This window comes from Arthrobotrys flagrans (assembly GCF_004000055.1).
Source record: "Arthrobotrys flagrans strain CBS H-5679 chromosome Unknown unitig_15, whole genome shotgun sequence".
Taxonomy (NCBI): Eukaryota; Fungi; Ascomycota; class Orbiliomycetes; order Orbiliales; family Orbiliaceae; genus Arthrobotrys; species Arthrobotrys flagrans.
In genome coordinates, this window is record NW_027137545.1 from 2,370,134 (window position 1) to 2,390,468 (window position 20,335).

Below are 20,335 nucleotides of genomic sequence, written 5' to 3' on the forward strand. Positions count from 1 at the left end.
GCGACTAAAGCTAGTTCTAGAATTCTTCTAGTGATTATACACGGCATACAGAATCTGTCTCCCTACTAATACCACATGCACTCCTAGCTCCTTGCGGCTTTACTCATTCTCGATGTTCTCAATCTTTGAATCAGGTGGGAAGTTTTCCAATTCATCGCCAGGAAAGACTGCCTGGGCCCTCATTCGCGATGCTTCCGGGTGTTGTTGGCTTCGATTACACTAGGCAGCACGAATGTCATTGACTATCCTAGCCGTCAATTCCCTGATATTTAGATGAAAATTTTGCCTTTTGTGAGATTCCTTTGGGTAGACTCAAGGTATAAACTTTGCCGGATCCTTCGCGTACCTCGAGGGTTCGTTGCTGGATGATGAGATGTTCGCAAACGACGCAAGTTGGATAGGAGACTTTGATGTAAGGATAGGTTAATTGTGGAGATGGCCCAAGGTGTGCGATGAGAAGGAGTTCCACGTGGTAGAGTGTTGGAAACACTGGGTTGTTGTCATTCAAAATCGATAATAGGCGTTGGCACGCTTGAGGGTCCGGTACAACCTCATGAAGGAAACTCAGAAAATTTGAACTTTGTCAGAAATCTCATTTTCTGTCAGATGATTTAGATGGAGAAATCGATAAAGGCAGCTTTCGAGTTTCTCCCCGGGCTGCGTTTCAGACATGTTGGTCGGGCCGGATGACGTCCAGCGTAGCTTGTCTGCAAGTCAATTGCTCGACGTCAACGACGTAGCCAAGAAATTTGTCTGTCCGTCGATAGATAGCTGACAGTAGATGGCAGTTTTGAAAGAGTTCATTCTTGGTCTTGAACTTCGAGTTCTCTGGACGTTTGTATTTACTTTAGAGTTCGCAGTCCTTTTTCGTCGTCATCATTGCCCTGTACCTCATTTTTGCTGTTTTTGTGGCGAAACGTCGATAACATTGATTTAGGGGCAGAAAATATCTGCTTAAAGGCTTGTCGGGTTTTTGTCCCAGCCGTATGGAGCTTCCCCTTCCCACAATCACAATTCTCCTTTTTATATTGGGCGATTGAACTCTCGAAGGCCTGGATATCGTCTGAGCTGGAAACCTTGGCTTGTAGCTCCAGGTAATGTTTGTAGTAAGCCGCAAGCTTTATGACGATTCCAACATATTCTCGGAATATCTTCGATTTATTGGTAAATGGTCAATGTATTGCAAATAAATACAAAAGACACGTAGCATGGCACGGAATTCGACTTCTTTGTTCTCAGCCTTCAGCTCGTGAACTCTTATTAATGCCATTCTGGTGTTGATGAATGCACATGTGAAAAGCTCGTGCCAGACGTGAAGGTTCTCAGTTGAGAGTTGGTGGACTTCTAACCTCTTTCTAGACTGAAGCCGTACTTTGACACTCTCAGATGAAGTTGCTGATTCTAGGTAGATATACCTAAGCCCATTTGCCAGTTCATCATCTTGTGGGAATTCGGATGGAGGAACTCATCCAGAGATGGCCTATGTTCAGCGAGAGATTCTAGTTTGAAGAAATTTTTCTTGAGGAGGAAGATATCTTCCAAAGACTCCTGGATACGATCGAACAGCTCCGAGATTTGGGGCAAACTGTACTAGACTTAGATCAGATGGAACTCGCTTTCAACATCGTATTGTTATTAGACAGGCGCTGACTGCCTTCCTTATTCCGTTCCTTCTTTTGCTTCTTTTGGAGAATCATTGCTATTGTTGCTGGATGTTTTCCATCGTATCGCGCGGTTCTTTGTAGCTCGGAGTTCTTGGGGGCTTTGTTATTGAAAGGGCCTCGTGAGGGTGGTTCTCGAGAGGGTGGCCTCGGCGTGACGACGCGAGGCCGGGGTAATAAATCTCGATCTCCAAGAGTCCTCTTCAGACCGGTGCTTTGGTGTTTCTGGAACTAGAACGAGATAATCTTGATATTCTGTAATATTGTGGTGAAGAGATGCGGTCAGAGAGCGGAAGGTTTGGTGGGGGCTTGACGGAGTTCACGTGTTCTGTTGCATTTTTAAGTTAACGCATTTTGGCATTCTTGTTCTATAGATCATTTTCCTACCGACCGACATTCGTAAACGAATTTCCTTTATTCAGCCAATTTCCTTTGTTCATCATCATACACGTATTATATTGTATCCATTCTCTTCTAGTACGCATAGTCATCTTGTCATTTATATATATATATTATTTTCAGTCTCTCGGTTTCTTCTTACGCGTTCTATTCCCGACATCCTCTCTACGTATAGCTGATGGGACAGTTGTTGTGCTGCTTGGCTCCCAGAGCCTGCACCCCACATCCTCACAATATCTGCCATTGAAATTACTGGTTCGACTAATTCCTTTGGTTCAACCAATTCCTTTTTGATATCAAGAGATATTTCCGATGTGAAGCGAATGGTTTCGAGTTGGTTTTGCGCCCATGATAGAATTTCAGGGAATTTTGATTTTAAAATCGCGTCACCGTCGGTGCTGTAGACCGCAGAGGAGATGAGGAACGAGAATTGGGCAATATATTCGGCTCTATAGGCTGTTAGCATTATCATTGATAACAATCAGAATTCAAAGAGAATGGAACCGACGCAAGGGATTCCATTTTATTATTGATTATCAAGTCTATTGAGAGTTGTTTGGTGAGTTAGCAGTAGGTGGTTGATCCGGTTTTCGTTTTGGGATGGTCCTAACAAGAAAAGCGCCTTGCACGAGCGAGTTCAACTGATTTTATCAACAGAAAACCGACAATAGACCTGATAATCAATAATAACATGGAATATCCAGCGTCAACCCGTACTAAAATTCAGCCGTTCAATCCGGGTAAACCAGCTTCCAATTTGGATTTGTAAAACTGACAAAGATTTGACAAATTCGGCGACCACGTCTGCAGCGACAAGTGGCTACGTTTTATGGGTTAGAACTCGTTATCGATTTGCAGTCTGATATGCATCCAGGGGGTTTATATAGCATTTTTGAAAATCCTGCATCTATGATAACCGTTTTAGATGGGTTGCTTGGAGTCAAAAGAGGGAATGACCTGAGTGACCCGATAAAGACGTGAGAATGGCTAGAGAATGACCCGAGGGTAGTATAAGGGTGACAAAATATGGAACAATATGACGATCAAGTAAGTTAGAGAGTAATTGGTCCTTGAAATATTGAGACGGCATCTTGCATAAGATGTTAAACCCAGTGAGTGGAAGTATACCCCTAGGAATTGAGGGCCTGGAGGCGAAGGCCAAGGGGAGCGGGTTCTCCATCGGCGGTGATGAAGGGGCAGCTGTCAGAGTAGTGTGCCGCTATGATGCCACATGATCTCGTGACCAGACGCTGCAACAACAACAGAGCTGTTTAGAGCGCTAGCATTGTGTTTGACCATGATGATTAGAAGACACGAACCGGAAGGCGATTTTAATAATGCTGAAAGGAAAGGGAGTGGGGGAGGGAGAGAACAGTCCCAAGTCTTCTTTCTATGGAAGCTTCGATATCACGAAAACAACCATGGAAAAAGCGATGGTTCGCATCATCCAGAGACAGTGAAATACTGGAGACACGGTGGAGAGATCATTAGCAAGCTAAGAGGATCCCATCCCAGCTTCAAAAATAGTATTAATAACCGATATCATCGCGTGGATGATATTTCAGATATTAAACTGAAAAGAACAGATACTACACTTGATCTAAGCCAATTGGCGAAGAGAGCTGGGGAAGAAAGAGAAGAAAGAGAAGGAAAGATGAGAGCGGGAGGAGGTCTTTTTATAGGCGAGGGTCCCAGCGAGGGAAACTTTGGCTGGGGCATTGTACTTGTCCCAAAAGGGCTTAAGGGGAGGATCATCACAACACATTGCACTGCACCACACGCCGGATTGGGGGAGTGACTCAGTGATAACCGTATGACGCAGGACAGGACAGGTCGCAGTCACAGTCAACAGCCAGAGCCACGGTTACAGATCTTTAGTATACAGAGTTTTACCAAGAACATTAGAGTGGACTCCGGTCAGATCAAGGGCTGCCTAAATGCAATCACCTCACGGATCCGCGAATCAGGTTATCACTACTATCCTTCACGAAGCTTTTCTTCATCCCTTGGAGTACCGCGAAAAGCCTAATTGGTTCCGAGATAGAGATACATTTACAATACTAGCCCACATCCATGACCAGGCCTTGGTCAGGGTAAATGTGATGGAGACGTCGGCTTCAGACTGGCGAATGCGAACCGAATTTTGCAATCGGTCATCAAAATTACATGTATATGGTTAAAAAGAGGCTTTATTGATATCGTGATTATGTAGACTTTTCGCTTTAAACGATATCACTGTGTTCAATACGTACTCGCTCTGTAATCTGGATCAGTCTGCAGTGGAGTTCTATAGAACGGTACCGGTATTCAAGGCTCGGAATTCCTCCCATATGTGATGAATGTATGGATGTACTTTGTAACCCCTTATTTATGAAATATGTGGTACCTGATTTATTTGAACTCAATGGCTATATATGCTGGACTGACTGCACACCAATATCCTTCGAATGACGAGGTCACCCTGGTCTATAGCAAGATCGTTATAGTTTCCCAAAATGGCCCACAAAAAAAACCAACAACGTGACGTAAAAATCCAACGTCAGAATCGCGTTGTCCAAGTCAAATATTTTTCACGTGGTAACCACCACTCCCGACATCCAAGTCCTCGCCCGTAGTAGGCTCTTTTTGATACAAGAAGCTGTATAATATGAGTTCCAAAGACAATTTGGAGGCGCTGGCGCACCCAGAGTACTGGGATGGCCGGTACGAGGCTTCACAGGAGGATAGCTTTGAGTGGTGAGTTCTAGTTCCCCGCGCCGGAGATCTAGATCCTGTTCTTCCCTCATAGTATCAAACTAATTTTGGACCATAGGTTCAAATCGTATGAACAAATAAAAACTCTTATCGAAAAACATATACCCGATCAAGCTTCTAGTATAATCAACATGGGATGTGGAAATTCCGTAAGTATCTATGTGCCTTCCCGTAAAACCGTAGCATGCGCTCGCTAACACAAACCAAAGGCACTATCCCCAAAAATGTATGAAGCGGGCTACAAAAACCTCGTCAACATCGACTTTTCGTCAATTATAATCGCCAAGATGGCAGAAAAGTATCCAGAGCAGACATGGAAGGTTGCTGATGTTCGAGAAACCGGATTTCCGGACGATTCTTTCGATGTCGTGATTGATAAGGTAATACAAACAAAATCAGTTTTCTATGTCCAAGTATTCGTGCCCGGCTAATTTCTCAGGGTACCCTCGACGCCATGCTCTCTGGATCATTATGGAGCCCACCAGACCACGTAAGAGAGCGAACTACGGCATATATCAACGAAGTCCTCCGGATCCTTAAACCCACCGGCAAGTTTCTTTATATCACATACCGTCAACCCCACTTCATCCGACCAATCGTCACTCGAGACGCATGGACACTCAACATCGAAACCCTCAAGGAGGGAGAAGGAGTATTTGAATACTTTGCTTACGTTCTTACACCGGTCCAAGCTCCGTGAAAAATATCTATCCATTTCATTAAAAGAAGTTTAATCAAAGTCCATACTATATCCTACAAAAATCATATATAATTCCCGCGGACCAAAACCAAACTCAAAACATTTAACCTTCGATACCACCCATCGGCTGCTTCTCGCCTGCGAGTGCCCTCCTCCTAGAGAGGAACAAAGCAACAGCCGCCGCAATCAACGCGACTCCGCCAACTGAAGCTCCAACCGCAATTCCAATCGTAGCACCCTTGCTTAACCCTCCACTTCCACCTCCACTTCCAGTCTCAGCTCCCGCCTGTGTAGGACTAGGAGACATCTTCTCTTCCGCAGTAGCAGTCTGTGCAGCAGTGTCTGACGATCCAGCCGATGATCCAGTAGTAGCCGGCTGCGAAGGCTCATCAACAAGTGTAGAACTGGCCCCAGGTTCACTCGTCTCCAACGACGTTTCTTCCGAAGATGCTGGTGTCGAAGTCGTTGTCGCGGCAATAGTCACAGGAGTAGGTACCGGTTTCGTAGGATTTCCGTTCGCAGTAGCGCAATACGCGTTATACAACGACAGCGCAGAGATCAAATCGTTCGGATCGGCGTCTTCGCCCCTACCGCAGTAGTAAGGGATACAAGTATTGAAGTAGGCGGTAGCGCTAGAGGCATATTTCGTATTACAGTAACAACCGTTGATAGGCGCGTATCCGCATTTTAATTGACCGCCGACGTCGTCCCAGTCGTGGTAGTATGGTCCTCGGGGTAGTGCGCCGTTGTAGTAGAGACAGTGGGCGACACAACTGCGCTGGAGGGTGTATTCGAATTCTGAGTAGATAGAAACACGAGAGGTTTGGGGGAGTTCTGGGGCGACTGTAACGTCCTGGCCGGCGGCCAGACGGGCGATAAGAAGGAGAATAATTCCGCGATACATCTTTCTATAGCTCGATGTATAACTTCGAAATATTGAATTGAATTACTAATAGAATGCTGAGTAAAGTAGATCATCACAATCAAGAAAAGGGTCTACAGTGGTATTTATGTTTTCCTATTTTCTGTGTTTTTCGCTCCTCAGCCGCACGTCCAACAATCAACATCCCATAACCAATCCCTTTTTGAAAAAAAAAAAAAAAGGGCTTTGCTAGTATCGCATTAACTATGAATGGATTATCAGCTTTTTGTCCAAAATCCTCGCCAAGACAATCCTTCGGTTTTGAAAGACTGGCCCAGAAGCGGCTCGCCGAGCGCGGCCAAGCGCGGCCAAGCAGGAGCCCAAGGTTGTGGGATTATACTGTCATTGGCGAGATGTGGCCTTGGCGGGTACGCGTGTCGATTGTGTCACGTATATGTTGGTAACACCAGCCCAAACGCCAGGTTGTTGGCTCGTGGTGGCAAATTTGCAGGATTTTTGGGAGTAGGTGGGGTCGGTAGGTCTTTTTTGGTCTGCACAAGGCTTATCACGAGCAAGCATTTGCAGGGTACATGTGTGTTACACAGGAGGCGGAGACACAAGAACAAAAAATACGCCTAACAGCATAGCATCTAAAGCAATACAAACGATCTGACTGTTCGCGCCCACACACCGTCAAAATTCAAAAACCACCCCCCAAAGCTCTTGAAAACCCCAACATTCTAGTTAACCTGTAGCTAGGCCGCTTGTCGATATATATCAAATAAAAGTCGTTCTGAAATTCAGCTTCACGGCAATAACGCACATCTTAGGGAGCTCTTAATTAAGCCGTCGTGGTTAAATATCCGTACTTCTGACCATCTAGACCCGACAGCCTAGCTCGTTTGCCCAAACTTCACAAGACGTCTAGACTTTATTTGAAAATGAGGTAGAAATTTGCGTATTAGAAGGGTTTTAAAAGGTGCGTTAGCGTTATGACAAATTTGCAAGAAGGGGCCCAAGGAGCAGGATACGGGCCTTGAATATCTTCACAATGAATAAAGAGTAAAGGCCCAGTGCTCCAGGTTACTTCTATTCCTATCCGTACATACTGTAATTGATTGCAATTTAACTGGAAACCGATATATGTACGTTATGGGGTTAGATATAGTAGGTCGGTAATCTGGTACCACGCGTATATACGTATACGTAGCTTAGTTGGTCTTTAGGCAATACAGAACTAATCTGGTGCGTACCAGGTACCTACCAAGACGGGTGCTGCCCCACCAAAATCGCAAAACGAAATGTGGGAACCCAGGTAAGTCTCTAAAAGTAGACTACTAAAAGTTCGGTATTTGAGGCTTTAAATGTATTAGGAACTGGTTCTAGTGTGATCAAAAAACCCTGCGGCTTGCGATGCCACCAGCTAACGAAAACCTCTCGTACAATTCCTTATAGTATTTCGCGGTCCATTCTTGGATCGCGAGTAACTCTGGAGTTCCAAATACCATGTCGAAAAGTTGGGTCTCACTGTTGGAATCGTCTCGGGGCCCATCGTAAGGGACATTTTACCGAAAGGCTATCCGTGCAGGCCCTCCTAATGCACTGATGAGATTGTAAACCTATCTTAAGAGGTGAGTCGTGAAGGGGCTTGTCACCCCAAGTAAAATAACTCGTAGCTTATTTACGTAGCCATTATTGCTTCCTGCTGAGCTTCTAGAATCAGTTTGCCAGGCCAAATTGCGTCGGCGGGTCCACTCATATTCCCCTCAGTATCAGGGTCCGACATTTTGATGACAATAAGTAAATCGTATCGAGGGCATACTAGAAATGAGTACCGCTCCGAGCCTCCTTTCTCAGCAGCTTCACACATTCGTCAGGCTTTTTTAGGCTGGGCAAAGCTTGCTTCCAATATCGGTCAGATGGGTTGAGGTATCTCACGCTGTGTCGAGGGAGCAAATTTGAAATATGTTGAGAAGATTGAAGAGATGGCGTCTGAAGCTAGGAAGTTGCGCGGTGTTTTATTGCTCTTCACCTCGAATTCTGCCTTCAAGTTCGCTAGAACGGCAGCACCCAAGCCGAATTTTCGGAACACCCGAATCACAACCTTTGAAACTTGAAGTCTGGCATGAAATCCACGTTGAGCTGCGATAAAATATTTTATCACCAGCCTCTGTAGTCTGTTCATACGCCTTAATAGCCTGTTCATCCTCTTCCTCGGCTGTTCCGCCCATTATGGTATCTTCACCCTCATGAGTTGGACTTTTACCTCGGGTTCTTGTGCTGCTGTAGACACTTTAACTTCGACAGCTTGGTTATCTTACACATGCGATAATATCATAATAGCTAAGCATTTATCAATTTAATTTCTCTCGGTAGTAGTGATTTAATCGTATCGTTGCTATGTTTTTTCCTTTTACGACGGTATTTAAATTGAGTATTTTCAATCGCCGTCCGAATTAGTCGACGGGGCTTTTATTCCAATTTTAAACACACCTGCCGTAGTTCCGTTGACTATCAATCATCAGATTAGCTGTTATTAACCAAGATTAGTGGCCATTAACGGAAATAGTCATTTACTTACCAACCAGTTCCACAATGAGTCGTAGTAGTTCCACTATTCATTAATTTTGTTAGCTTGACACCTTTCTCTCCACTGGCAAGAATCTTCATACCAATAGCCACTGGCTGAACAACACATAGTATCAAATTGCCCTCCAACACAAGTGTAAGTAGGAGACCCGGATATGACACCGCACCGGCCGGTATTCGAGCTGATATTAGTTGTCTGACAAGCAGAACTCCATTTCGTTTGACTAATTTCAAATCAGATTGAATCGTTAGCTGTCTGCTGGGTATTGGGATAGCTTTCTTATTGTAAAACAAAGTTCAAGGTATGAGCATGCTCACCATCCTTCTCCACAGAAAACACCAGTTTTCCCACAAAATCCTGAACTAGAACAGCAGTTTCCGAAAGTAGTTCCGGCGCAGGTATAACCCTGAGTACCTCCACAAGATCCATCCACGGAAGTAGGAGTTGCAGCAGGTGTGCTTGTGGTTTTTGTGCTACTACAAATGATGTTAGCGTCGTAGCCTGGGTTTTCATATAATCGCAGGAAATGAGTACCTGACAGAACTTGTTGTCTTAGTCGTCGTCGTTGGTACCGTGGAGCCTTCAACGGGGCCAGTAGGCGGCAGAGACGTCCAGCAAGATCCAGCTTGGCATTGCTGCCCTGCGGTTGCTGTAGGTTTGATAGATGTGTATGGTGGTGGTGAGCAAGCGCCTGCAGCACAATTTTCCCAATCGCAGTAGGCGGTCCCGTTGCCGCACCTTGTATTCCTTTGTCAATACGTGTCGGCCGATAGATGAAGAAGTATATAGGGCCTACCATCCTGCGTTCGAACAGCATACACCGAATTGTCCCCCACATCTCGGTTGCAGAGGTTGTATTCCACATTTGCCATCCGTGCTCCATCCTGTGCCGTTTACGCAATTTCCTCCAATACAATTTCCGATCCCACAAAATGAGCTAGCAGCTTCGTGTTAGATCTGTATGCACCGGCTACGATCTTTTAGTTCTAACTTACTAGCCATTACCACACCTATTGATCATCGATTTCTATCAATTCTTGTCGTCTCACAGACACAATCTAGACGTATATACATACCATCCCGAAACACTACAACAGCTTCCAAATGAGGATCCGGGGCAGACAGCATTGTCATTGCTAGGACCGCATTTTCCATCCATAGATATGGTATTCGACACTCCTTGAATTTCATGTTATCAGTAGTGCAGAGCGTCGAGCGGTTGGAAAATTTATAAACCGACCTGGCGCTACGCAGTAGGTTTCGTACGCAAGAACGCCGCCGCAACCCGTAGTGTTTACAGTAGTGCTCTTATCGTAAACACCTTGCCATGGATTCAACGCGACGAAAGCGCTCGCTTGCAGATTATATGTCGTTAAAATCTGAGCGCAGGTTGTGGTGTTATCTGTAGTAAACCAAAAACCACAGGATGGCGTTGCAGAAACATCCCGTTCAACCAACGCAGCCCGTGGAAGTATGTCGGATTTTGAATATATGCTGAAACTGCCCGCTTTACACTGACATCGTAGCAAAATCAAAGCTAAGCTAGCAACTTGCGCTATAGGCCTAAAAAATAAACTTCCTAGCAGCATAGTGAATAGATTGATACACAGTTGAAGTTTCACTCTCTATGCTTATTGAAGGGTATTGAAGGGTTAGTGGCGCGGAAGCTTTCTTGAATTAAAGAAATTTCGAAAGCGAAAGACAAAGCAGCGATTGCAGCCCAATTGAGAAAAACAATAATGCCGATATCTGCGGACCCCTCGACCTCCGGTATAGCCGGAAAAAAATATATCATGGTCTGATATTGACGATTGTACCCTTAACATTCTCAGGATAATATCTAGATTCCGTTTACCGACATATATGTAAGAGTTACCATCGGCACTTTTGCTAAACGATATCCTTGCACATGTTGCCGGTCCCATCCATGCATGATAAGCGAGACTCACGAATAGGATTTCAATATGCCATTTACCATCGGTCTTGATGTCAGCATCTGCCTACTAATTGCTTATAGCTTACATTATATTTCAAACCTAACTTGAAGCTTAATCGATATCCCTAAGTCAGCTTCGGCTTAGAAATACACTCAAGTGATCTCGAATTTGACCACACAGCCCGGCAAATCTCTCTTGGGGAAACACACGTAATCGTCATCGAGTTAGACTCTCGGCCGGTAGTTTTCATATATGTTATTGGTTAAACTGACGAAGCTCCATTGGCTAAATCAATGAGCATTACTACAGGAACATTCGGCAGTTTCGACAAGATTGTGTGCTGGGGTTCGTGGTCTAGCTCACTTCTACAGGAGACTATGACTCCACGAGAATGCTTACTTGACTTACTCCCTTGCACAACAAGAAAGCTTAAAAACAGCTGCCAACTTTGGATTGGCTACAATTACATTATCCTCTACGGACTTGTATTAAAGTTGCCCGGGGTACGTATTATCTTACTCCTTGATATCGACCGAAGTGCCGAAACAGAGTTATCCATGCAAATCGGCCTCACGGGAAGCATAGACCCACGTGGGTGGTGCCTTTGATGGCGCATCAGCACGACTCGACTTTTAAACCCTTGAGGTTTTTACAGGGTTTAGCGAAAATAGTTTTAAGACTCTGTTAATCGTTACGAAAACGTTGATGTCAAAGATGGTATGGTCCGATTAACCCGGGTAAGTTATCTGAACGGTATGATACTGACGATATTTTATTTAAAAGCTTTGCCAAAGGAGTATGCCCCGAGTTGCATTCTGGAGGGCCTCACTAGCAGAACTTTGCTTCGGCCTTTAACACATTAGACTGCGTTTCGAGCAGCTGGTTAAAGACGAATTCCACGGGCCGTCGCTGATGCGGCAGACTTGGCACTAAGATGAATACTCGATCATCCGCCATGAAGAATGCTATAACTTGTTTTCTTCTGTTTTCAGGCATCTCTAACGCGAGAAGCTTATTCAGCGAATCGAGAGACTACGATTGGAACTCAACCGCATTCGCCTTACAAAAACGACAAGACAATGGTCCAATACAGTGCACTAGCAGCACTCCTTGTGCAGATGGTAGTTGCTGTAACTCGGTAAGTATATCGCCAGCCAAGTGACCTAGGGTTCGGGTATGAGCACGTATGAAATGAAAGACACAATCAATCAATATACTAATTCATTGAATTTTAACAGCTAGGAAAGTGTGGATATTCACCGAGCCATTGTAAACCGACCGCACCAGTAACATGTTACTCTAATTGCAACGCGGTTGCAATGTGCGGGCAGTATTCTTTGGGCGGCACTCAAAAGTGTGGATTAGATATATGCTGCTCTTACTTCGGATGGTGTGGAGTAAGTGTTTTGCTTCCTTGGCCCTTCGGAAACCTGTTTTATCCTATACATTTTTCGAAAGGTTGAAAGCTTTGGGTTTTGAGAGCTAACCACATCTCTTTGACCTAAGACTGAAGAACTTCACTGCAAGAACGCGGATCCCAAGGGAAACACATTACCTTGCCAAGCAGGCTATGGTCTGTGCCAAGTCGTACCACCTCCATCCTGTGGGACAGGCAACGGAACTGCAAGCGGAGGAAGGAAGATCGGCTATTACCAGGTCTCGTGAGTTAACAGAGCTGCGCGTAACATCATTCATTCTTCGTTTGTGTAGGTTCCGTGGCATTATAGACTGATTCATCCTGGGCGATTTTAGAAACATAAGAGGGAGAGCCTGTAACAAAGTGGTACCGGATCAGCTTATCACCAATGGCTTCACACAACTTAACCTCGCTTTCGCGTAAGTACATCGGGTTTCTAACTGGCACAAAATATATGACCAGATTGAGAACAAGCTAAAGGATTGATATTTTAGATCGATCAATCCATCAACACTTGAAGTTATACCTTGGGATCCCTCCGATGAGCCATACTATTACTCATTCACAAATTTGAAATCTGCAACGTAAGTTTATCCTCAAAATTGTAACCTTTTGATCAATAAGTTTCTCACGCCATATTTTTACAGACTGCAGACATGGATATCCGTGGGCGGCTTTGATTTCAGTGTATGTAAAATCATCCCTATAGTTTCATCATCACTATATTAAATTTTGCTAATCGAAAGGATAAATAGGATCCTGGCCCGACACACACAACATGGTCAGATATGGTGTCTTCAGCTGCCAATAGGCAGAAGTTTATTTCATCGCTTTTAAATTTTATGGCAAGATACAAGTTTCAAGGCGCCGATCTTAATTGGGAGTATCCAACTGCGACAGAACGTGGAGGAAGGTCAACGGACCCTCAGAACTATGTCAGCCTCGTGAGGGAAATGAGGGCAGCATTCGGCACTAACTATGGAATAAGCCTTGTGCTGTAAGTCTAAAAATATATCCTACCTGTTGGCATAGGAAGTGTTGCTATCCTGCGCTGACGATGTTTAAATATATAGTGCGCCTGATTACTGGTATCTTCGAGGTATGGATCCAAAGTCAATGGAACCATATGTAGACCACTTTGGCTTCATGTCTTATGACCTTCACGGTATGTTGCTTTTATATTACGAAACTGCATGAATCTGGTGGCCCTCAGGCTGATCCGAAGATGTGCACAGGCTCCTGGGATGGGAATAATCCGGTAAGTCTCTTAATTTGGCATTATCAAATACCCAGTTAGCCTATCATTAATGACTTGTTTTCGGTATGTTACAGACACTCGGGCCTAAGATCCGCCCGCAAACCGACATTCGAGAAATCTACAATAATACAAAACCACTATGGTTCGCGAAGCTCAATCCTGCCAAAATAAATTTCGGAATAGCATACTAGTCAGTACCTTAAACCAAATTTGGGAGTAATTCCGACGCAATTCTGACATGATGACTGTAGTGGCCGTGGATACACTGTAGCAGACAGGTCTTGCAGTAGGTCGAAATAGATCCATTGCTACTACATAACACAGTCGTGTAGCACCAAGTTAGCTAAACGTACGAAATCGACACAGTGACCTTGGGTTGTACTTTTAGCGGCCCAAACAAGGCTGCTCCTTGCACCAACTTTGGTGGTGTAATGTCTGCTAGAGGTATGATACCGCTCTACACCTGATACTGATTCCGGTCATGGGAGTAGTGAAAGCTGTACAAACCGCTAACATTAAGCAATTGTCTCATGTGAAAATAGAAATTCAAGACGTCATTAATAGTAAAGGCGTCAAACCCACCCTATTGTCAGGCCCAATGATCAAGGAACTCAAGTGGGACGATCAATGGATGGGCTATGACGATGATGAGACCATAAATATGAAACTCGGGGTCGCTAATGATCTCTGTCTAGGGGGGTCGATGGTGTGGTCAGTTGATTTTGACGCTCGTGTTGCTGATCAAGGTGCTCCACCACAACTTCCTCCACCGGGAAGCCCCCACCCTTGTTTGTACCTGGCAGCAACCCAAATATCGTCACCACGGGCGATTCATTTGTTGTTGTGGCCGCTGGGTCACAGCTAGGGAGCGCTGGGACAACAAGACAGTATCAGTGGAGATATTATGGAGTCAGAGAAGGTCAAACCGTTGACTATTCTTTCCTGTTCGAGCAAGACAATAGCCCACTCTCGGTCTCGAAAGCATTGCCAACCGGATTTGATATCAGCTCTGATAAGCTACCTACTGATATAACTTATCACAGAGTATTTGGAAGGAGGTGTAGTTACAACCCTAACAGTGGATCTAGTGGGAGTTTGGAATGTTGGGGCAAAGGAAGCAGCCCCGCCCCGCCAGCGACCTCTGTCTCAAGCCAGACGCCTACTTCTTCTTCAAGCCCTACTGCAACAATACAATGCTCTAAGCCGAGTACTTCAGTGATGTTCTGTGCTCCACAGAATAAGAACTGTGGTAGGGTCTTCTCCGTATGCGATATTCCGCAACCAGATGTGGCACCACGGGGATTGCCCAATATCCCTCCCATCCTTCCCATTCCCGATCCTTCTCTACCAGGCAGTCTGATAGGACAAATGAACCGAGTTCCTCTTATGCTTCGATACATCTCAGTCGCTTGGATGATAGACCGTATTCGGCCAGGCATTAATTACGGAAACCATGTGCAATTGTTCTACACTAGACCCCTGGTTGCCTTATTTGGGAGGCGTGGTCTTTCGAGAATTGCACAAACGGTCGCATCGCATCGGGGCGGGAATGGCTGGCTAACCATATGGGTAAGTTTTGTTCAGTTTTCGCAGGCGATATGTTGGGAGTTGACAAAGTTTTGTCTTGATCAATTAGGATGGCTGGTATAGTGATGATTTTCCAAATACCAACGACCCGTATATTAATTACTATGATCTCAGCCCGTTTGGATATCTCAGAGATGTTCGAATTACTGACCCTCGACCAGTTTTACCTCAGGACTTCTATGAGGCTAGCGATCAGTACTACTATTTCAGTTTGATGTCTGCCGCCTATGCGATGCAAGCCCGAGGAACGGTTGTGGTTCTTACAGATGATCCACGTAGAATCACAATGACTGGAATCTGGGGAAACGTTGAGTTTCGTATCCTCACAAACCAAGGATGGACCGATCGATATGGCAACACAGCGAGAAATCCAAACGTGGATCGCATTATCGCTACAAACGAAGAGGAAACAGTTACATATGTGATATTCGATCGAAATGATCCAAGTGTTACTCCAAACTCGCCAAGACGCTGGGACAGCCCGTTGCCTGATGTTAATGGGAGAACGAAGAGGCAGGCATGCGGGACAGAGTGCCAACCAGATGGTATTCTCCGATGGCCAGTTGCGAGAAGTGACCCTGAGATGTTCACATACGGAGGAAAACCATATTGGTTTGACTTTTTCGGTTGATGTTTCTTCCGTCAATATTATTATTGTAATAATACAACAGTATCTAAATTCAATTTCCACGTGGTATGTTGTTATTTTTCTGCTGTAAGCTCGTATATGTCGACCTCCACAGGAACTAAATCAACAAGTTTCTAGCCTTGTAATCGACGCTGTTGAAGCTACCCATATGGCCGAAGCTTCACGTGGCCTTAAGGCCGAAGCTTCACATGACCCAAGCTGCCATTAGGGTAGGGCAGGCACGTCTGTGTAACCAATTCATGTATATAATGAGGCATAGAATAGCTCACCATCGAATTCACTACATATCACCTTCTACACACGCTTTACAGATGCAATATCAGTATAGTAACACGGAATATAATAATTGGCCAATAAAAGAACATTTTTTAGTGTTGGATCGGGCCGTGTTTTGTAAGCTTGTGCTACGTATAGTATCTAAATATATTCAGAGCAACTTTGTGGCCAAGTATTGATGCTACAGAGAGACAAGCAAGATATATCTTGACCTATCTGTCATGACAATCCTCTGGTTACGAGACAGCCTTTTTAGAAGGTCCCGAGACTACGTTTTTAGGCCTGACAACACCAAAAAAGCCAACACGTGTTTGCACGGAAGGTGTTAGATCTTCAGGGTACTCTTGGTCTCGTCCTCCTCAGAGATCTAAGGACTGATATGATGTATGGTGACGAGGGAGGATGGAGAGAAGAGGAAATTTTCGACAAAGTAAAGCTCAGCAAAATCTACAATCTCTCGATATCAGAAACAATGAAACTTATAAGAAATGCCTTAGTTCTATATATACACGAAGATTCCGCACCAGGTGTGTAGCTGGCATCGCATAACTCTAGAAATATAAACCAGCGCTAATAAACATTTACTGCATCTTTCATAAACCAAGTTTCAGCTACAACTACTTCAAGCTGAATCTATAGACAGGCTATCAGTAATAAATGATACAAAAGGCGTCTCTAAATCGCTCAAATTCGAGAGGAAGAAGATTGATCCAATGCAGTATGATATTGGCAAGAAGGGTGCATCTGGATAGTTACTGGATTTGGGCTAGGTGAAATGAATTTTCTTTTGTTTCGCTAGCCATTTCCGCAATTAATAGTTTGACTAGTCCAAGAAAAGCAGGAGGTATGTCGCATCGGGACTGTTGTTAGGGGTACGCTAGATCAAGTTCGGCTAGCCTCATACTTGAGACCGGTCATGCAACACCGAACCACCACCACCACCTGTTTGGTCTCAGGCCGACCTCAGACGACCTAGCATGCAGCCAGAAGCTACTATGTACCCTTATGGGTTGCCCAGATGACTGATAAGGAAGGAACGGGCTCTATGAGCATAAGAATTAAAGTTTACTTGGATGATACAATCCATCCGATGTCTTGACGATACCTTCGATTGCATTGCTTGTGCATGATGGCGTCCCACGGTAAGACGGCTAGCGCGTGCTTTCTAGAAGCCGGCTTGTATATGCTGTATCTTATGTTATTCGGAACTCGCTCTATAAAGTCTGGTGTATTCGCTATCGTCGCTGCCTTTTCTGTTGCATCATCACAAACAATAAGTTTCTTGTATTATACAGGTTCCTCTGAACTTTCTTTATTTGTTAGCACATTGTACAAAATGGCAGGCTGGTCCTCCCTCAAATGCGCTTTGATTGCTTCGAGCATTTTTACTATTACGACCGCTCGCCCTACGGAAGGCTTGGCCCGCCGCGAGTACCAGCTTCAAAACGAATATAACTACTACGCCGAGGATAATAACTATTATAGCTATCAAGACGACAAAGATGAGCCCGTTGACCCGACACCTGCGGGATACCAGCATGAAGTCTCGAACGTTTCTAAAGCCACCATGACAACTTCGTCGAGGCTGGCTCGCGAAACCAAAGCTACCGCAACTCCTTCTTCCTCTCCAACAAACACCCCAAATTCTTCCAAAGGAGAATATGATCCCACAAGTCTTGAGGACTTCCAGGGATCCTATGGCAGTGATCCAAAGGGAACCGTCATTGTGACGGGTGTTCAAAACGGCCGAACTGCCGTACGCAAAGAAATTAGGGAACTTATCAAGAGCCCGACTGAGTTCAGCTTGTTCATCATGGCTCTGTACAGGCTTGAAAAACAGCCTCAGAGTATGGAGACATCATACTATGGCATTGCTGGTATCCATGGGGCACCTTTCAAGGCATGGTAAGTTGTTAGACATAGAGTTAGGCTTAGATATCATCAGGCAGCTACTGACCAGTTTGTTATAGGGGTGGCGTTGAACTTCAAGACGGCGGCAACCCAGACTGGGGATATTGCCCTCATTCCGATGTATTGTTCCTCCCGTGGCATCGACCGTATATGGCTCTTATTGAGCAGGTCATGTGGAAGCACGCTAGTGATATTGTTGACGGGATCCCTGAAGGTCCAAAGAAAGAGAAGTTCAAGGCTGTCCTACCAAGTTTGCGCTTCCCATACTGGGACTGGGCCGCAGACGGTAGTATTCCAGAAGAAGTCTGTCAACAGAATCTTATTCAAATCGAAACCGTCCGCCACGACAGAGAAAGTGTTCAAAATCCATTGTTTTCTTACTGGTTTAGTGATTTGTCAGAGTTCAAGAATTACCCTTGGGGCAACATCACGGAAACCATTCGTTTCCCAGCAAAGTTTGGAACTCCAACCACCCACATTCGGGAGATCAACGCCGTTATGAAAGCCAATGAAGGTACCTGGAGGAACAGAGTCTACCAGGTCTTAACGGGATATAAGACTTTCACTAGCATGGCTAGTACAGGATATGATCGAGCGAACGGCTTCAGGTTCGAATCCTTCGAAGGTATTCACGGAGGTGTCCACTTAGCCGTTGGGCAGAACTTGGACGGCCTTGGAAGCGGTACGATTCTGGGCGTTGATGGGGCAATGTTGGGACACATGGATCCGCCTGTATACTCCGCATTCGACCCCATCTCTTGGCTTCACCACATCAACGTTGACCGCATATTCACGATGTGGCAGACTCTGAACCCAGATGCATATAAGTTTTCGGGCAGGACTAGAATGGGAACCTGGGCTGTGCCATTTAACACCGTGGTCGATGAGAAAACTCCTCTCTATCCATTCCGAAAGTCCGCCGACGCATTCTTCACTGGTGCCGATGTCGAAGATCCAAAGCAATTCGGTTATTCATATGCTGAAACTGATAGTGGTAACTCTCGAGATACCTTAATTGCCATTAACAAACTTTATGGTGCTCGAACCCCTGCCTTTACCATTAAAAACGCCAGGGATGGTTCTCGCCGACAGAAACGTCAAGAAACAAACCCGGTTGCCTCTGTGGTTGATGGCTCCAACAAATATACCGATTGGATCATCAACATCGAAGTCAACAATGGAGCTGAAGTCGGAACTTTCGGCCTTAACGCGTTCCTTGGCGAACCTTCTACGGAGAATGCTGCGAAGTGGATCACTGATCCGAATTCCGTCGGCGTACACGGCGTTTTAACAAGATTTGACGCTCATCCCGATGTGCTTGTCACTGGTACAATCCCACTCACCGCAGCACTTCTGAAAAAGGTCGAGTCTAAGGAAATTGAAAGTCTTCTTCCGGATGTCGTTGTTCCTTATCTCCTCAAGAACTTGAAACTGAAGGTTCGGACTGCCATGGATGGAATTGTTGAGGACCTGAAGGAGGTGAAAGATTTGAAAGTTCAAATCGTGGCTGGAGAAGTGGGCCTGCCAAAGGACATGGCAACCGCCCCAACTTACAGCGAATACCAAAGCAAGATTGACTGGATCGATGTAGCTGCTGGTAAATTAACGCCAATAGCCGTGTAAGAGTCAAGGCTGAACCTTGAAGTTTCATGTACATTTTAATGATGATGATTGTATATACTGTTCTCAATATCCCAGGTTTGGATGTGATTCTCCATCGACCCGGATGCACTTGCGGTGCTGTATTAGATATCGATAGATTTGTATTGCTTGGACATTAATACCTTCTTATGGTTCTGTATTCATATACTTTTGATAGTTAACGAATATATACTTCTAGTTTTTGAAGTTTAAGTTAGAGGCACCCAAGATTTCCTAGTCGTACGCCGTAGGCCTAGGAATCTTAAAATAGAAAATCGAGAAATATTTCTCAATCTTTCTGCTCAATGCAAAGCAAAATTGAATGGAGCCTCGGAATACTGGGATGATACAAATACAAATGAAATTTAGCTAACAAGGCGACTGAAACAGACTTAGCCTTAAAATATGCTGGAAATTAAAGGTTGCTAGTCGGACGTGATATGGCCTTATGCATTGTATTGCAAAGAGAGCCAGGAAACGTTTACATATAACTATACTTGAAATATTTAAGCACATAAAAACAAAAGGCTCTAAACTCATCCCGAAAGCAAGCCGACCTGGATATGAACATGAGTAGCATATGTAGGGTAGTTAATAGTTCTATTTATTGGATCCCGGCGGAAATTAAGCCATAGTGTCGGTTAGAAAAAGATGGTAGAAGGAGTATTCCTCAATTACGGCAAAATGTATCTC

At 44.8% G+C, this 20,335-nt stretch overlaps 6 protein-coding genes across 9 annotated transcripts; 3 read left to right on the forward strand and 3 right to left on the reverse strand.

The window, feature by feature from the left end:
• Positions 1-1,943: 1,943 nt before the first annotated feature.
• DFL_000609 (uncharacterized protein) lies at positions 1,944-2,582 on the reverse strand (the record flags this gene model as incomplete). Of its 2 annotated transcripts, none has more annotated exons than XM_067635452.1 (5): positions 1,944-1,989; positions 2,049-2,132; positions 2,203-2,207; positions 2,314-2,509; positions 2,569-2,582. In XM_067635452.1, the coding sequence occupies 5 exons, from the start codon at positions 2,580-2,582 to the stop codon at positions 1,944-1,946; spliced, it is 345 nt and encodes a 114-aa protein (XP_067495151.1). The 2 variants fall into 2 exon arrangements, with proteins under 2 accessions (XP_067495151.1, XP_067495152.1); XM_067635453.1 differs by having other exon boundaries at positions 2,049-2,135.
• Positions 2,583-4,707: 2,125 nt separating this feature from the next.
• On the forward strand, positions 4,708-5,514 carry DFL_000610 (uncharacterized protein; the record flags this gene model as incomplete). Its single annotated transcript, XM_067635465.1, has 4 exons — positions 4,708-4,796; positions 4,873-4,963; positions 5,024-5,194; positions 5,254-5,514. The coding sequence occupies 4 exons, from the start codon at positions 4,708-4,710 to the stop codon at positions 5,512-5,514; spliced, it is 612 nt and encodes a 203-aa protein (XP_067495153.1).
• A 103-nt stretch (positions 5,515-5,617) lies between these two features.
• On the reverse strand, positions 5,618-6,418 carry DFL_000611 (uncharacterized protein; the record flags this gene model as incomplete). Its single annotated transcript, XM_067635476.1, has 1 exon — positions 5,618-6,418. One exon carries the CDS (start codon positions 6,416-6,418, stop codon positions 5,618-5,620), a length of 801 nt encoding a protein of 266 aa, XP_067495154.1.
• A 2,398-nt stretch (positions 6,419-8,816) lies between these two features.
• Positions 8,817-10,555, reverse strand: DFL_000612 (uncharacterized protein; the record flags this gene model as incomplete). The annotated part of the gene is made up of 9 exons (XM_067635487.1): positions 8,817-8,887; positions 8,958-8,990; positions 9,049-9,189; positions 9,381-9,442; positions 9,501-9,704; positions 9,763-9,903; positions 9,962-9,976; positions 10,043-10,145; positions 10,207-10,555. The coding sequence occupies 9 exons, from the start codon at positions 10,553-10,555 to the stop codon at positions 8,817-8,819; spliced, it is 1,119 nt and encodes a 372-aa protein (XP_067495155.1).
• A 1,062-nt stretch (positions 10,556-11,617) lies between these two features.
• On the forward strand, positions 11,618-15,796 carry DFL_000613 (Glycoside hydrolase family 18; the record flags this gene model as incomplete). 2 transcript variants are annotated; one of them, XM_067635499.1, is made up of 18 exons in its annotated part: positions 11,618-11,620; positions 11,687-11,699; positions 11,896-12,041; positions 12,142-12,300; positions 12,410-12,564; positions 12,656-12,739; positions 12,815-12,904; positions 12,968-13,007; positions 13,076-13,317; positions 13,394-13,485; positions 13,556-13,578; positions 13,653-13,768; positions 13,830-13,864; positions 13,945-14,022; positions 14,121-14,289; positions 14,382-14,841; positions 15,054-15,147; positions 15,327-15,796. In XM_067635499.1, 18 exons carry the CDS (start codon positions 11,618-11,620, stop codon positions 15,794-15,796), a joined length of 2,469 nt encoding a protein of 822 aa, XP_067495157.1. The 2 variants fall into 2 exon arrangements, with proteins under 2 accessions (XP_067495157.1, XP_067495156.1); XM_067635498.1 differs by having other exon boundaries at positions 14,382-15,147; positions 15,215-15,796.
• Positions 15,797-17,426: 1,630 nt separating this feature from the next.
• Positions 17,427-19,624, forward strand: DFL_000614 (uncharacterized protein; the record flags this gene model as incomplete). 2 transcript variants are annotated; one of them, XM_067635510.1, is made up of 2 exons in its annotated part: positions 17,427-17,995; positions 18,061-19,624. In XM_067635510.1, the coding sequence occupies 2 exons, from the start codon at positions 17,427-17,429 to the stop codon at positions 19,622-19,624; spliced, it is 2,133 nt and encodes a 710-aa protein (XP_067495158.1). The 2 variants fall into 2 exon arrangements, with proteins under 2 accessions (XP_067495158.1, XP_067495159.1); XM_067635511.1 differs by lacking the exon at positions 18,061-19,624 and having other exon boundaries at positions 17,427-17,999.
• Between the last annotated feature and the right edge of the window lie 711 nt (positions 19,625-20,335).